The following is a 17267-nucleotide window of genomic DNA, read 5'->3' on the forward strand; positions in this document are numbered from 1 at the left end:
ACGCATGCGGTTAGTTTCAGTTCAGTGTGGAGCTGCTGAAGTGGATTTCGCGGCAATGATTTCTTGACGGTTCTTGTCGATGCGTTGGTGCCGTTCCTGGCGGTGAATTGCTTGACGCTGGTGGTATTTATATGTGGAGGACGAGAATCAGGTTGCCCAGGGCGGGGTCCAGTTTTGATTGGCTAGATTCGAGTTCTATACGAAGACGAGCGTGGACGGAAGCGCCATTAAAGGGCTTGAAGGGGCTGCGAAGTGCGCGTCAGTTGTTTGTTTAGTTCTCAGGAGTCACCGGACCGAAGCTGGTCAGGCGGAGCAAGGGGAGGTGCAAAAGAAGTCATTAAATGCATGTATTTGAAGAATTAGCTGGGCCTGCCTCGAGGAAACAAGAGTCCGCAACGAAAAGGCCAACTCCCACGGCCATGACCCATTGGGTCTCAAGCCCCTTTCCAGTGTCCTCTTAAGCCAAAAGTACCACGACCGACCCGATGACGGCGGCCAGAAGCATGCTGGTCGTCGCACCCAGGGCACCTGCCCCGTTGCCTTGTTCCAGTCCATCCTCCACGGTCGTGTTGCAGATCCCGGTGCCATTGAGCACAGAGGCCAGGACGTAAGCCTTGGGCTCGCCTCGCCTCATGTACATGGTGACGTTGCCGGTGGCATCGGCCGTGCTGGTCTTGCAGGTAAGGACCTCGACGACCTTGTCGTTTGCCTGGAAGCCGCCGACGCTGACCTGATAGCTGTCGCCCTTGCTGCTCTTGTTGTTGATGCAAAAGACAACTTGGCTGCCGTAGGGGCCCTTCGAGAGGCAGAGGTGGTTGACGTCGGCCCACAGAGTCTTGGAGGGCGACGAGATGTAATCAGACGACCGCTTGATGGCGTTGTTGCGCACCTTGTTCAAGGTCGAGGTGAGGGTGTAGAGCGGGGCCGACTTGTTGTACTTGGAATCCCACAGGGGTTCACGGTTGAAGGGGGTGCCGTTGCCCTTGAAGTGCTGCTCCTGACCTTGGTAGACTGCATCGACGACATTAGCATTTTTATAGCAAGTTGGGTCAGGCGACGCGAGCAAGACTGACCCGTGGGAATACCATCGTTCAGCAAAACGTAGGCCATGGCATTCTTTGCCAGCGCCAGATCGTCATTGAGGCTGGCAAACCGGGGCATGTCGTGGTTCTCAATGAAGCTGCCGAGAGCAAGAGTGTCGTTACAGGCCGAGGCACCCTCGTTGCGAATGTCGGTAAGATTGACCATGGACCCACCATTGAAGGCCAAGTTGAGCTTGTAGAAATCCAGGTAGTTGGGCATGCCCGGGAGCAATCCGAGGGTTTGGTAGCGGCACATGTCATCGGGCTTGCCAGTGAGCACCTCGCCAAGCGCGAACACACCCGAGGCCTCGACGAAGGCGGGGAGGAACTCATCGTTGACGTGCTTAGCCGCATCGATACGAAGGCCGTCAATCGAGTAGTTGGCGACGAGTTCTTTGACCCACTTGTTCATCTCGTCGGCAACCTCGGTCTTCTCGGTGGCCAAGTCGGCAAGAGCAATGCCGTAGGGGTAAAGCCAGCAGTCCTGGTAGTTGGTGGCATTTTCCCAATCTGTCACGTTGCAGTACGAATGGAAGTACTTCTCGTCGTTGAATGGGTTGAACTTGGAGTAGTCGACCTTGGGAGGGACAACGTTGTCAAAGGCCTGGGCCATGTGGTTGACCACGACGTCGACCATGAGCAGAATGTCGCGCTTGTGCAGTTCGTCCACAAGATCCTTGAAGTCCTGCTCGGTGCCGAACTTCTCGTTGAGGGCGTAGTTGTCCACGGGCCAGTAGCCATGGTAGGCGGCGCCAGCGGATGTGTCGTCGTCGATGTTCTTGACGATGGGGCTGATCTGGATGGCAGTGAAGCCCATACCTGCATGAACCGGTTGGTCAGCCGCACGCCACTACGAACCGTGCCAGGGGACCTCTCACCCTGGATGTAGTCGAGGTTGTTCAAGAGCCCCTTCCATGTGCCGCCGCAGAACTCATGCATCTCACACGTCGCGTCTGTCGACCCATCTGTGCGGGCATAGCGGTCAATCATGACCTGGTATATGGAGCGCGACTTCCATTCGGTCGCGTTTGCGGCTGAGCCCACGTCGGCGAAGGCCAGGACTGTCGCGACGGCGGCACCGATGATCGAGGTGCGCATGGTTGTTGTAATGGCTGTAGCAACGAGTGACTGGGGTCGGATTATCACAGCAGATGGCGTCCTCCTTGATCTCTCACTGCATCAGGCGGTAACAACACAGCAATAAAACAAACGAGTGTGATGACACGCAGGGCGATGACGTTGAAGGGAATGGATGTCGCCGTTGAGGTACGGGACGTGTGCTCGCTAGCAGTTGAGGTGCAGATAGGGAGGTACCACGGCTGAGAAAGTCTGGGGAAAGATGCAGGCCTCGTGGATGCCCATGTCCCCCTTTTCCCCTTTCTGCCCCGGGCTTCCGGCTCGTATTGGCTCAGCGGGTCACCGCAAGCAACCGAGGCCATTGGTGACACCTGATCATCGCGCTGGGTTGTGGATCGGTCCAGGGGGCGACACTGGGGAAGCACTGGTCAATGCCCTTCCAGGTCCTGGGCAGTGCAATCATAACGTCAATGCCAGCTCTGCAACAACTTGCAAAGTCCGCCAGATCACTGGTGGAAGCGGACGCAGTTTTGACGAGCGAACTGGATGGTTGGTCCTCAGGGTTTCCGGTCCTTGCTGAAAGTCTTCCATCGAATTGTGTTGCAGCTGTTGCCGATAGTTGGAAATTTCAAAATTGGGTCATTTTGGAACGCACAATCTGGGCAATAAAAGAACGATCTTATTTAAATGGAAGACAACAATTGGGGGCATCGGCACCACTACTGTGGTAATGAATGGCTGCCCTACCGGTAGTTTGGTACTCTGTGCTTCGCCCCTTTTCTGTGCTTGTGTGACGGTGCTTCCAGGTTTCATCAACGAATTTCTCTGCAGACGGGAAGGAGTCGACGAGGGCGGTTGTCAGATCTCAATCGCATTTGCCCAAGAATTTGAGGTGTGGAGCCGCTGAACAGTTTTTCTCAGATGATCCACTCATGCTACGGCTTGGCAGGCGCCATGTGGGACCGAGCGCACAGGAGCCTTGCTTTGTCCCTGCCAAGTGGGGGCCCCGACTCTCCGCCTAACGACACGACAAATGAAGCAAATCGAAGCGAACGAGGAAGAACAAGCAGACACACGACGAGGCGACGAGGAGCCCCTTTTTCGAGAACATCGAAGCCCCTTGAGAAACCCGCCTGGGCACTGTTTGAGGGTGTTTTGGACGGCCAAAACGACGATGATCTCGGACAGTATTAACCCACAGGGCCTGGGCCTGGAACCTTCGGGCGGGTGATTTGCAGAGGATATGCAAGCGACAAGATGTGCAAGCCATTTGTTTCATTTGCCTTATCGGCCCAACCTAACATCGACCTCGCCTGTCCTCGAGCGGCCAGAGCGGTTACTCAGCGCCAGACGAGAGCCTCGTATCGCGCAGAGCGTCCCATCTGGCCGTGGGTCCCCTTGGCACCACCCGAGCCCCCCATATTGGTAAAATGAGAACGCGATGGAACAAAGGAGGCGAAAGAAGGAGGCGTGGCTCCACCGCAACCGCAGGTTTTGCAATCCACGATCCGAACTTGGGCCGGCCAACGTTTACCTCAAACCGCCCTCGCTGGAGCCCCGTCTGGGATCTGTTTGCGGAGGCGCATTGCTCTGGTTCGAGTCGCTAGGGACAGACGAGCATGGCCACAGAGCCAAACGCTTCGAGATATCCCGCACGTTATGTACACCGCGGCATCCCCGTCTCGGCGACCGTGGAAAAGAGGCAGCAAGGCTGAGCTGTCTCCCCGTCGTTTGTCAGACGGGCAGACGACCGCCCGTATTGCAGGCCATCACACTCCTTGCCAGCCGACAACATCCCGGCCCTGAGGCGTGAATGGGCTGACGGGCCCCGCCTGAACGTTCCCCGTCCGCGTTCCGAGCGGGTCGATACCGCATCCGCTCTGGAAGCAATCCCAGTTGGGAAGTGTACCCAACCACAAGTGGCTTCTCTCCTGAAAAGTGCCGCCTCCTGGCTTCAGCTGGCTGGCCGAGTGGCGCCGCTCTGCTGTGGGTTTGTGAGACCAGGGGCTTGTCATGAACCAAGCTCCTTTCCGCCCTGGGGTGTGTCTCTTCTCCTCCACACTCATGTCATCGTCTCTCGCTCTTGTGTGTTACGGTTCGGCCTTGTAGTGGTACGGATATCGTTGGCGTTTGTCGTTTCTTTGCTTGCCTGTCTCTCGTTTGCCTTGCCGTGTCGCTCCCCATGAGAGGGGGCCGAGAGTGACGATGACTCGTCCGTCCTTCTTTTCTCGCACGTTTCTACACACACTTGCTACGGCTGCTTCCCTCGTTTCCGGCCTCAAGTTCGACGCAAGTTTGGCCGACTGGAATATCAACACCAACCGATCGGCCCAAAGCCCCCTCCAGTACTCGGGTCCAGTACGGGAGAGCTACTACCCGTCTCCAAAAAATTGGAGGGTACCCATCTACACACTCTTTTTGGATCGTTTCGTCAATGGCGATCCCAGTAACGATGATATCAATGGCACGGCTTACGAGACCGACATGATGAGTACCCAGCTCCGGTTTGGCGGGGACCTGGAGGGCTTGAGGGACTCCTTGGATTACATCGCCGGCATGGGGTGCAAGGTAATGTGCCCTTTTTCGTGCCGACACCGAACATGGCAGCATCTGACAACGCCCAGGGCATCTATATCGCAGGGTCTCCGTTCATAAACCTCCCATGGGGCGCCGATTCGTACTCGGTACGTCGCTCAACGTTATCCTCGCCGTTTCTCGGGGTGCTAACTTCCATGCGTAGCCGGTCGACTTGACCCTCCTCGACAAGCACTTCGGCACCCTCAAGGTTTGGCAAGATGTTATCGACGAGATCCATAAACGCGACATGGCTGTGGTGCTGGATAATACCATGGCGACGTAGGCACTCCCCGCCCTCTCACCAGAGATCTTTTTTGGTTCTGACAAGGGTACAGGATGAGCGACTTGATCGGCTTTGAAGGCTACCTCAACGACAGCACGCCGTTTCGCGAGGAGGAACACAGGGTGTTATGGAAGGGTCCAAGGCGCTACCTCGACTTCGATATCGGCAACGAGTACAACGCGACATGCGACTATCCCCAGTTCTGGTACGAAGACGGCACCCGCATCAACCCGCCGGGCCTCAAGGGCTGCTACAACAGCGATTTCGACCAGTATGGTGATATTGAGGCTTTTGGCGTCTGGCCTGACTGGAAGCGGCAACTGGCCAAGTTCGCATCGGTCCAAGACCGTCTCCGCGATTGGCATCGTCCCGTTGCCGATCGCCTTGAGCATTTCTCCTGCATGGCCATCAAAGCTTTGGACATCGACGGGTTTCGTATCGACAAGGCCGTCCAGGTCACGGTTGATGCACAAGCATCCTTCAGTTCCGCGATGCGCAAATGCGCCGGCGAAATCGGTAAAGACAACTTCGCTGTGTTTGGCGAAATCACGGCCGGAAACACCCTGGGATCGATTTACTTGGGTCGTGGTCGAGAACCTGTGAAGGATGACTTTGGTTGGCAGGACGCAATCGCATTGGTTAACAAGTCCGACTCCGAAACATCCGGCTTGTTCATCCGCGAGCATGGCAACAGCGCTCTTGATGCCGGTGCGTTCCACTACTCAATTTATCGCTTCATGACGCGCTTTCTCGGCCTGAGCGGCAATCTCGAAGCTGGCTACGACCTCCCGCTTGACTGGGTCGAGGCCTGGCAGTACATGGTGCGCACCAACGACTTCATCAACGCCAACACCGGGGAGTTCGACCCTCGCCATCTGTATGGTGCCACCAACCAGGATGTTTTCCGCTGGCCCGCCATCGAGAAGGGCACTGAGCGCATGCTCCTCGCTTACTTCATTACCACCCTCCTGTTGCCCGGCGCCCCTCTGGTGTACTACGGCGAAGAGCAAGAACTATATGCGCTGGACGGTACGGCCTCCAACTACGTCTATGGTCGTCAGGCCTTCGCCCCTTCCCCGGCATGGAAAGCACACGGCTGTTTTGGACTCACTGTTGGACAATACGTCGGTTGGCCTATCGATGCCGGAAAGGGACGCAGGGGATGTGAGGATCCGGGCGTTGCCCGGGACCACCGCGACCCTTCTGCACCGGTCCGCAACATCTTTCGGCACATGTTTGCTCTTCGCGAACGCCTCCCGGTGCTTGAGAAAGGCTGGCAGCTCGAAACTCTTGCCAAGCAAACTGAGTCCAAACTGCTCAATGGCAGCACTCAGGAGACAGAATTCGGCATTTGGAGCGTCGCTCGTGGCTTCTACACTGCGGTGCAGCCCGAAGGCTTGACAGATCCGCCAGTGTGGCTCGTCTACCACAATCAACCGAACGAGACGACTTATCGTTTCGACTGCAACAATAAGGAATCCGCCTTCATTTCACCCTTTGACGAGGGAACCAAGGTCAGAAATCTTTTCAGCAGTGACGAAGAACCCATCACTCTCGAGGCCTCTGTGCGGCCCAACAACTACACTGGGACAAAGAAAAGTGCTGGCTGTCGAAGCAGCATCACACTCGCGCCGTACGAGTTTCGCGCCTATGTAAGGGACGAGTTCTGGGTGCAGCCGGCGCCAATGATCACCTTCTTCAGCGCCGGCGAGTTCGCGAGAAATGGAACCCCTGGTCATGATGTGTCCCTGGACTCGACAAACGCTGGCGGTGTCATCGACCCTATCTACATCGACTTCAACGTCAATATGGACTGCGATTCCGTCAAGGACGCACTGTCTGCCGTGGCTGTAATGGATGGCGTGAGCAGTCGGAATCTCACGTTTGACACACCCTCGTGCTCGGAAATCCCGCGGAAGAACACAATTCCGTATACGGGAGCCCTCCAGTCAGCGTGGAGGTTGGAAACCAGGTTGCGCGAAGTCCCGGATGGCATTGTCAAAATCACCGTGGGCAAGGACGCCGCCACCGCAGGCGGAACCACCACGAACATAACCGACCATTTCCTCCTCCGCTTTGGCAAGCCCGACAACCCTGTGGTCTTCCCCACGGCAAACTATTCCCGCAGTCTTCTCTCGGTAGAAGGCGGGACAATGTATGTCCAGCATAACGCCGCTGGTGCCACTCACTGGCGGTACAGCACGGACTGGGGCTCGCATTGGAGTTCTTGGACGGAGTACAATTCCGCAAACGGCAAAGCCCAGGTCACCGACAGCGTCGCAATCGGCGACTGGAAAGGGACGGAGTTGCAAAAATGGCCTGGCAAGCATCTCACGGTGCAATATTACAGCAAGCCGCTGGGTTCCTCGGCCTTCGTCCAGCACTCGGACAGCAGTGATGTGCCGTTCCAACGCGTGTTCCCTCACATCAGGATCCATGGCCCATACAACAAGTGGGGATACGATGCTGGCCTGCCCGGATCCATGGATTTGGTGGCTGACCATAAGTGGACTTTGCATTTCATGTACGAATGGCCCGCCATTTTCCAGCTCAACATCTGGGGCATCAATCCGGACAACCAACCGGATGTCACGGCCATCTACGGGGACATTGACAACGACGGCATTGTCGACCGCCTTCCTCCTAGCAGTCTGGCAAAGAACGTCATCAACATCACCCAACCGCCTCCGATGCCAGCGCTGGCCTACAAGCTTGTCTACAATGATGCGGCTTGGCGGTTTGACTACATCCCTTCCGGGCATGTCGGCACCCAGATCATCATCTTCATTCTGCTCGCCGTCTTGCCCGTCCTGTCCGCCGTGCTCGCTGGCTGGGTTTACATGCGCAGCTTCTATCAAGTGAAGGTCAACAAGTCGGGCTTCACCAGCAAGGGATGGATGCCGCTGGGGCTGAGCAACCTTTCCAAGCTTGACCTCAAGTCTCTTGGTAAGGGCGGGGTCGAGATGAGCGCCATCACGCCGACGCCACCCCCCAGTGCCGCCATGGCTCCCCTCGGCGCCTCCGGCGGTCGGCGGACCGTGCTCATTGCCTCCATGGAGTACAACATCGACGACTTCAAAATCAAGATCAAGATTGGTGGTCTCGGTGTCATGGCCCAGTTGATGGGTTCCGCGCTTACCCACGTGGACCTGATTTGGGTCGTTCCCGTTGTTGGCGATGTCGACTATCCTTTCGATCGCATGACGCAGGCAGAATCCATGTTTGTCCAAGTCATGGGCCAGCCGTACGAGATTGAGGTCTACTACTACACCGCAAAGAATATCACCTACGTGATCCTCGACGCCCCTATCTTCCGCAAGCAGACCAAGGCAGACCCGTACATTGCGCGCATGGACGACATCGAGAGCGCCATCTTATATGCCGCGTGGAACTACTGTATCGCCGAGACCATCCGCCGGTTCCCGGTCGACATCTATCACATCAACGACTACCACGGCGCCGCTGCTCCGCTCTACCTCCTCCCGCAGACCATTCCCTGCTGTCTCTCCCTCCACAATGCCGAGTTCCAGGGCATGTGGCCGATGCGGACACCGGAGGAACAGAAAGAGGTCTGTGAGGTCTTTAACCTGCCGCCAGAAGTGGTCAAGGACTACGTGCAGTACGGTTCCGTCTTCAACCTGCTCCACGCTGGTGCGAGCTACCTCCGGATCCACCAGCGTGGATTCGGCGCCGTTGGCGTATCCAGGAAGTACGGCGATCGCTCCCTCGCGCGGTACCCGATCTTCTGGAGCTTGAAGAACATCGGACAGCTCCCGAATCCCGACCCATCTGATACGGCTGAGTGGGACCCCACCAAGGACGTTTCGAAGCAGTCCGGAAAGGTCGAGATAGATCAGAGCTTCGAAGAGAAGCGGGCGGACCTCAGACGCCAAGCGCAGGAGTGGGCTGGGCTAGAAGTCGACCCTACAGCCGAGCTGTTTGTGTTCGTCGGGCGGTGGAGTTTGCAAAAGGGTGTGGACCTCATCGCCGATATCTTCCCCAGCATTTTGGAGAAGTATCCCAAGACCCAGCTCATCTGCATCGGACCAGTCATCGACCTCTACGGCCGGTTCGCAGCGCTGAAGCTGCAGAAGCTCATGCAGAAGTACCCTAAGAGGGTGTTCAGCAAACCCGAGTTCACTCAACTCCCGCCCTACATCTTCAGCGGCGCGGAATTTGCGCTCATTCCCTCGCGTGACGAGCCCTTCGGCCTGGTCGCCGTCGAATTCGGCAGGAAGGGCGCCCTGGGTGTGGGAGCACGCGTCGGTGGCTTGGGCCAGATGCCGGGTTTCTGGTACACGGTCGAGTCGATGACCCCATCCCATCTCTTGCAGCAGTTTAAGCAGGCCATCATCTCCGCGCTCGAGTGCAAGCCTTCTAAGCGAGCTCTCATGCGAGCGTGGAGTGCCAAGCAGCGCTTCCCTGTCGCGCAGTGGATCAAGCAGCTGGACGAGCTTTACAGCGAGTCCATCCGGATCCACCACAAGGAGGCGAGGAAAAAGAAGCTCGACGCACTCAGCCCTCCCAGTCCGAATCCCAGCCGGCCAGGCTCACGGCCGACCTCCCCAAGGCCGACCTCCCCCAGCAGCACGGTGACTTATGTGGACAACCAAGGGTCCGCGGTGTTTAGCCCCGGTCCGGAGACGAACTTGGTGCCGCCGTCGCCTTCCGCGAACCCGACAACAAGGTCCCTTATGAGCCCTGGACCCGATCTGCCTACGCCAACAGCCCCGTGGATGGGAGGGAGATCCAATTCGCCCCGTGACTCCACAACGAGCTCTATCGGAGGCCCCGGGAGCTTCTACGCTAACCCTAGCGCGCGCGACAGCACCGTCAGTGTCGACAGCTTTGCCATTCGGGCACAAAGGGACGGAATGCCCTCACCGGGTCTGACTCCTGACCACGGCCTGGCTCCGCCTCGCCCCACGCTCGGACAATCCCACCGCAACAGCAGCCTGCTGAGCCTCCCAGACGTCGTGGGCGACAGACACGACCTGAAGCTGCAGCAGGTCGACCAGTTCTTCAACGACTCTAACGGCGAGTACTATGCCATGTTCGACGAGATGCTCGACAGCCTGACGGCCCAGAACTCGGCCAAAGACCTCTGTATCGAGGAGTTCCTCAAAAAGAGCGAGAAAGAGTGGTTCGCCAGGTACCGCGACGCCAAGCTGGGCCGACACCGAGAGTCGCGAATGAACAGCCCGGCGAGCAGCCGGCCCGCGTCGAGGAACGGCGACAGGCGGAACGAGTCTGTCGTCAGCCGAGGACGGCAACGGCATCGCAGCATGACGCCGAGTAGCTTGGCCCGATCCGTGTTTGAGCATTCGCCGCCTACCAACGTGGATGATGAGTTCTTGCTGGGCGAAGGGTACCAGGCGCCCACGGGACTGAAGAAGTTCCTTTCTTTCCGCATCGGAGACTGGCCCATCTACTCGTTCCTCCTTGCCCTCGGCCAGATCATTTCGGTCAGTTCATACCAGATCGTCCTCCTCACGGGCGAGACCACCCAGACGCCAGAGAAGCTGTACATGGTAGCAGCAACGTACATTGCGACCTCGATCATCTACTGGGCAATGGAGCGGAACCTCCCATCTCTTTACGCGCTTTCGGTCCCGTGGTTCTTCTTTGGCCTTGCTTTCTTGTTTATCGGCATCGCACCCTTCCTCCCAGACTGGCGTGACGCCAACAGGCTTGAGGCTGCCGCGACATGCTTTTACGCAGCCGGCGCCAGCAGCGGTGCGTTGTCGTTTGCGCTCAATTTTGGCGATGAAGGTGAGTTTGCCTATCTCCCCCGTCCTCCGCGCCGCTCCCCGAGATGTACATTCAGAACTGACATGATTTCGTAAAACAGGCGGCGCCCCAACAAAGCAATGGATCACTCGCGCCCTGACCGTGTCCGGGTTCGCCCAAGTCTACAGCATCGGGCTCTGGTACTGGGGCTCCATCGTGGCCAACATGGACCCGACAGCGACCGTCTTCGTCGGGACGTCCAACGTGCCGCAGGCCGTCGTCGTCGCCGTGCCCATGGCCGTCGTCTTCTGGGCCATCGGCGTCGTCCTGTACCTCGGCCTGCCCGACTTCTACCGTCAGTCCCCCGCCAAAATTCCGGGCTTCTACATCTCGCTGTATCGCCGTAAGGTCGTCCCCTGGTTCTTTGTCATGATCATCGTGCAGAACTACTGGTTGTCGGCCCCCTACGGCCGCAGCTGGCAGTTCTTGTTCAATACGCAGCACGTGCCCGGATGGGGCATCTTCCTGCTCGCGCTGGGCTTCTATGTCGGGCTCTGGGCGCTTGTCCTCTACGTCTTCTCGTACTTTTCCGACGAGCACACGTGGCTGTTGCCCATCTTTGCTATTGGCCTGTGCGCGCCGCGCTGGGCGCAGGAGTTTTGGGGCACGAGCGGCATCGGCTGGTATCTGCCGTGGGCGGGCGGGCCCGTGGGGTCGGCGATTGTATCGAGGTGTCTGTGGCTCTGGTTGGGGCTTTTGGACAACATCCAGGGCGTCGGGTTGGGCATGATGCTGCTCGCGACGTTGACGCGGCAGCATGTGTTGACGGTGCTGATCGGCGCGCAGATTGTCGGCAGCGCCTTTACCATGCTGGCGCGGGGGACTAGTCCCAACGCGCTCTCACCGCACACGACGTTCCCCGATTTCTCGCAGGGCGTCATGCCCGGGGCGGCGAGCCCGTACTTCTGGGTGTGTCTTGGGTTCCAGTTGATTATTCCCATCGGGTTCTTCAAGTTTTTCCGGAAGGAGCAGGTCGCGAAGCCGTAAATGTCCCAAGTCGTGGGGCTGGCGGATGGCACATGTGTGTGGAACTTGGAGTCAGGCGGGCGGCGGATACTTTTGTGTTTTGGTTTCGTTACGGTTTGGATACCACCTACCTTCTTTTGATCGTTGATGCGAAATTTTTTTTTTTTGGGTGTAATGTGACGATATGATCACGTACGGATATAGACAAATGTAATAGAATGGACCGAATACAGTATGATTTGGCTCTCAGGCCGTCCCGGGCCATCCAACTTGCTCACCGGGGTTTCGGGGTCACTCTTTCGTGTTCACTGCTGGTGCCAGACAACGCGGACGTCGAGTTGCCCTGTTTCACTGGCGCCCTAGAGACACACAACATTGAACACACACTCACGGTCTGTGGAGGAGTTTTTGTGGCGTGTCTCTTTTATCTTCCAGGAGAGTTCGTCTCGCCGCGCGACCTCGCTGCTTACCGCTACCTCCTCAGTCCACCGCATCCAGGAATCGGTCGATTGTTCGTCGAGTCCTAGTTCTAGACATGGGCACACATGGTCGACATGGAACTGCTTCTTCCGCGATGCCGCGTGGGCAACTCATTCCAGCCGAGCAAGTGCATGTCGTCTTGGTTGTGGCCATGAGGTCGCTGACCTATTTCCCGCCGACGGTATCCCAACCATTGAATGTCGGCAATCTTCCAGAAGTCTGGCCAGGGAGAATACTGGAAACCGGATCACTACGACAACGACCGCAGTGGGAGGGTTATACTGTGCTACCAATATGAACGCACTCCCGCAGTCTTTGGGACTTCGGTTGCCAATGACCATGGGGTCAGGGGTGCACGACAATGTCTGCCACGTGCATATTATATTGCTCTCACCACCGACACTGTCAGGAACCGTTCAATCTGTTACCCGGAACTCGCCACTGTGATGCTCTGCGTCCGTTTATTGGTGCAACCCAGCAACCACAGCGAAAGCTGGACGGGAGAGCCGCGGATGGTACGAAGTCAAATGCGGGGAGGAGCCTCATTACCACCCTATACGGGCCTCGGAACACGTCGTCCTCGCCGTTTTCGGCTCGGGGGCAGTTCGGGCTGCAGCGTCGCCTCGGCGCTGGGTTCTGGACCGGGTGCCGTAATAAAGGTAGTATTTTATCCGGGACGCAAGTGCCTGTATAATATCAAGTTACCAAGCCGAGACCGACTAGCACTGATCCTTTCATATCCCTGCCACGCTGGTTACTGCTTAGTGGAAGAGACCAAAATAGAATCAGCGGGTCTCGTCGTTGCTTGGTTCGCCACCGTGGTCTGGACGGTCCAGTTGTGTAAGTGTTCCTACCTCGGGTTCCTCAAAATGGCGTCTCTCCTGCGCGCCAAAACGTCAACCATCCTTTATTTCTCTCGTCGCTGGGACTGTTTGGCAGGTGGTTGTGGACATTCAAAATGCACATCCGGCGTGCTCTATTGGGAATCTCGACATTGCTCGGCCCCGTCCTGCCGGCTTCAGGTGGGCGGGTCGGTGCCCGGGACAGAATGTCAGGGGCAATACCGTCCTCACACGTCGTCCATGAAAGACAAGAGCACCATCACGTACAAGGATGGGTGAAGCGTGAGCTCGTGGATGCTGAGTTGACGATCCCAGTGCGGATTGGGCTACAGCAGTCCAACGTGGCCGCCGGGCACGAGCTGCTGGTGGATATGTAAGTTAACCCTACGTATTGTCCAAATCGAACTGTCGAACTGGGAATTGCCTACATGGTATGCAGATCCAACCCGCGGTCTCCCAACTACGGCAAACACCTGTCTCGGAGCCAGGTGGTGGACTTGTTCGCGCCACGTAGCCATTCGGTTGACCAGGTCAAACGATGGCTCGTGTCAGCAGGAATCGATGAGGGGAGGCTCTCGATGTCGCCGAACAAACAGGTAAGCTTCTGTCGATTTCCGGGGCCATAGCCTTGACGAGTAACGGGGAGCAAAGAAAACTGAAACTGCTAACACGGACTTCTCATGGGCTTTCGAGATAGTGGATTCAGTTTGACGCCCCTGCAAACGAACTCGAGGAGCTGTTCCTTACTAGTTATCACGTCTTTGAGCATGTCGGGACGGGTATCCAAAACATTGCTTGTTCTCAGTCAGTTTCCCCCCTTCAAACGAAGTGTGCAGTAATCAATCAGGTCGTCTCCGCTGACAGTCCAGGTACCATGTCCCGCGCAATGTGTCGCACCACATCGACTACATCACCCCTGGAATCAAACTCATGTCAGGCGGCTATGGGGAGAAAATTGTGAAGAAGACGGTTGGCCGGCGCAGCATGACGGGGGATCTCGGCGGCCAAAGCAGGAAAGGAGGAAAGATGAACAACTTGCACCAAGTGAAAGGCAAAGGGAAGAGCAGGAGGAAATGCCACCCGAGCCATCCGGTTGACCCAGACGATGACAATAGCATGTTCCGGGTGAGGGGGCCATGCAGCGATGAAATCACGCCGCACTGCATCAGGGGTAGGCTCTGACTTGTTTCAAAACTTCAGCAATGACCATATTAACAGACTTCCACAGCCCAGTACCAAATTCCGAATGGCACCAAGGCCACGAAAGGCAACGAGCTGGGCATTTTCCAGAGCCTGAACCAGCACTACAGCCAGGAGGATCTCGACACGTACTGGCGGTACATCGCCCCGTACGTTCCCTGTCCTTCCTCATAGATATCTGTCAGGAGCAAGGACTGACAATAGCAGCTGGGTTCCTCGCGGCACGCACCCCAAGTTGCGGTCTATCAACGGCGCCTACGGGCCAACCAACGACACGTCCAAGGCCGGCGAGGAGGCCGACCTCGACTTCGAGGTGGCCATCCCCCTGATCTGGCCGCAGAAGACGGTCCTCTTCCAGACCGACGACGAGTGGTACCAGCAAGACCAGCTGCGCGCCGACAGCAAGTACCCAGGCTTTTTCAACAGTGCAGTCTCCCTTTTTCCTCTTCAGCCCCCTCTAACCACCCTTTCACCTCTGTTTCTCACACTAACTCTCCATGTCTGATCTTCCTGTCCAGCCTTCTACGACGCCCTCGACGAATCCTACTGCCACCTGACAGCCTTCAACCAGACGGGCAATTGCGCCACCCCCCAATGCCGCGACCCGGAGTACCCCAACCCCAACGCCTTGCCCTCCCAAGGCGGCTACCACGGCCCGCTCATGTGTGGCGCGCACCGCCCAACCCCCGTCGTCTCCATCAGCTACAGCGGCACCGAGCACTCTTGGCCCGCCAACTACATGCGCCGGCAGTGCCTCGAGGTCATGAAGCTGGCGCTTCAGGGCGTCACCGTAGTCGAGTCCTCCGGAGACTATGGTGTTGGTGGTGGGCGGTGGGATTCCCGCGCGGGGTGTCTGGGCGAGAACAGGGACGTGTACGCGCCACGGGTCATGGGGAATTGTCCGTATGTGCTCAGCGTGGGCGCTACGGCGCTGCAGGAGCCCGAGGCGGTGCCTCATCCTAGCAGCAACCAGGGACCAACAACAACATCAACAACAACAGCAACGAGCAGGAAGTTGATCGAGGTAGCGGCGGATGGGTTCGCCTCGGGGGGCGGGTTCTCCAACGTGTTCGGGCGGCCTGCGTGGCAGGACAGGCATGTCAGGACGTACCTGGAGCGGGCCAACCTTTCGGAGGCCGGGTACGTGAATGCGGAGGGCGTGCCGTTTGCGAGTCTGAGGCCGCCGCCGGGGCCGGGCAAGCTGTTCAATCTGGTCGGCAGGGGGTATCCCGATGTGGCGGCGGTGGGGGAGAACTTCCGGGTCGTGCTGAGGGGGTATCCGAACCGCATGCACGGCACGTCGGTGTCGACACCGATTTGGGCGTCCATCTTGACGTTGATCAACGAGGAGAGGCTGGCCGTGGGCAAGAGCACTGTCGGGTTTGTCCACCAGGTCTTGGTGAGTCCCCCTCTTTTGCCTTGCTCTTTTGTCTACAGTTTGGGTGCTGACGATGGGATTGTCGAATAAATAGTACGAGCATCCGGAGGTGTTTACCGACATCACCACAGGGTCCAACCCGGGCTGCGGAGGAGACGGCTTTCCAGTCAAGGAGGGGTGGGATCCTGTGACAGGCCTGGGGTAGGTCTTGTTTTCTCCTATTTTGCGATCACGGCTGACATCCGCAGGTCCCCGATATACCCTAAGCTGCTCGATTTGTTCATGAGCTTGCCCTGAGCGGCATTCGAGTGAATTGCGTATCTTCTATGTATTTTGACGTAGCTACAAGAAGAAATGAGCAAGAAAAAAATGTAAAAGAAAACATCTTACTCGGATACCGGGAGTCGAACCCGGGGCTGTTGAGGAAGCAGTCACTCCTGAGAAGTGAGAGTCAACGATGTTACCGCTACACCATACCCGATGAAATCGTTATGGTTTCCGATTCGTTGTCTCTGGGGGTAGGTTGTAGCATACACATGCTTTACCGCATACGACGCCCCTTTTTCCCCTTTTGCCCCTGAACAAGCATTGCATGTTCCTATCCAGACCACATACAGAACAAACATGTTACACCTGCGGGATAAAGACAAGTGCTCAAAGCCAACGCTCATATTTTATTACCACTGATCGATATTCAATGCCGTCAACATGATACTACCGCCTCCTCTCCCGAGAAAAACATCTCGGGTTTCGAGTAACTCCCCTGCAACCCATGACCTTCGTTGCTAATACCATCACCGCTGTACCAGTCCAAGTATTAGTCCTCCTCGTCGGGCTCATCTGAAATTTCCAGCGGGTTAGACTTGTCGTCCTCTTAAGGGGGTGATCCTCATTTCATTCCTTTGACACTCCTCTATGTGTTCCTCTTTGTACGATATTGTCATTCGGTCAGCCTCCATCACCAGAGGAAGGAAGAACGGGCACAAAGGAAGTAATAAAAAAACACAAAAAGAGAAGAGAAAAAAAGAAGGAAGTAAAAAAGAACAAACGAGGGGCGTCGAGAACATTGGCCATACCTCGGACGACTTCCTTTTTGCCTTGCTGTATTCCTTCCCGCAACACGGTTTGGCGCAACGTGATTAGTGAGGAGGCTTCTGTATCACCTATCTATAGCCACAACGCTTGAGATGACTCTGTCGCAAAAGTGATTTCATCTCAGTCAGCACTCACCAACCTGTCTGACTCATGGGAAGGGATCGAGACCTTCGCCATACCTCCCAAATGCCCACTTTGTCGTAGGCCCGGTTGCACTTTAGACAGACAAGTGGTGTAGTAAACAGTGGGCTTGAGCGATCAATGTTGTGCATTGTTTTTTGATGGTACCCGACGTCTAAGAACGTAAAATTGCAGGACTCGCATTTCACGTACTGGCCATCTGGTGGTCCGACGACGTGGAAGCGCCCTGGAACCGGCGAGGCGGCTGCCCTTGGCGACCCTGGCAGGCTAGCAGTGGTCGAGCGATCGGCCGTTGGCGGGGCGGAGGATCCCTCAGGCTGTGAAGCAAAGGGCATCATCGGGTGTTTCAAACCGCC

General features: G+C 57.0%; 3 protein-coding genes and 1 non-coding gene across 4 annotated transcripts; 2 read left to right on the forward strand and 2 right to left on the reverse strand.

Moving 5' to 3' along the window:
• Positions 1-457: 457 nt before the first annotated feature.
• On the reverse strand, positions 458-2180 carry N657DRAFT_579578 (glycoside hydrolase family 13 protein; the record flags this gene model as incomplete). The annotated part of the gene is made up of 3 exons (XM_062789405.1): positions 458-1011; positions 1074-1901; positions 1961-2180. 3 exons carry the CDS (start codon positions 2178-2180, stop codon positions 458-460), a joined length of 1602 nt encoding a protein of 533 aa, XP_062644293.1.
• Positions 2181-3989: 1809 nt separating this feature from the next.
• Positions 3990-12019, forward strand: N657DRAFT_692996 (glycosyltransferase family 5 protein). Its single transcript, XM_062797196.1, has 5 exons — positions 3990-4727; positions 4784-4843; positions 4900-5015; positions 5072-10791; positions 10871-12019. Exons 1-5 carry the CDS (start codon positions 4365-4367, stop codon positions 11794-11796), a joined length of 7185 nt encoding a protein of 2394 aa, XP_062644294.1. The 5' UTR covers positions 3990-4364; the 3' UTR covers positions 11797-12019.
• A 1194-nt stretch (positions 12020-13213) lies between these two features.
• N657DRAFT_579567 (subtilisin-like protein) lies at positions 13214-15972 on the forward strand (the record flags this gene model as incomplete). Its single annotated transcript, XM_062789403.1, has 9 exons — positions 13214-13470; positions 13537-13693; positions 13795-13901; positions 13967-14268; positions 14326-14446; positions 14505-14722; positions 14816-15696; positions 15770-15876; positions 15924-15972. 9 exons carry the CDS (start codon positions 13214-13216, stop codon positions 15970-15972), a joined length of 2199 nt encoding a protein of 732 aa, XP_062644295.1.
• Positions 15973-16064: 92 nt separating this feature from the next.
• On the reverse strand, positions 16065-16156 carry N657DRAFT_t133. The gene has a single exon. It is a non-coding gene; the product is annotated as a tRNA-Glu (tRNA).
• Between the last annotated feature and the right edge of the window lie 1111 nt (positions 16157-17267).

Source organism: Parathielavia appendiculata (assembly GCF_033297405.1).
Source record: "Parathielavia appendiculata strain CBS 731.68 unplaced genomic scaffold N657scaffold_16, whole genome shotgun sequence".
Classification (NCBI taxonomy): Eukaryota; Fungi; Ascomycota; class Sordariomycetes; order Sordariales; family Chaetomiaceae; genus Parathielavia; species Parathielavia appendiculata.

Coding starts and splice junctions, on each gene's coding strand:
- N657DRAFT_692996 (XM_062797196.1), top strand. CDS start 4,365: ATGACTCGTCCGTCCTTCTTTTCTCGCACGTTTCTACACACACTTGCT. Junction 4,844..4,899: donor GGGGCGCCGATTCGTACTCG/GTACGTCGCTCA, acceptor TTCCATGCGTAG/CCGGTCGACTTGACCCTCCT. Junction 5,016..5,071: donor CTGGATAATACCATGGCGAC/GTAGGCACTCCC, acceptor ACAAGGGTACAG/GATGAGCGACTTGATCGGCT.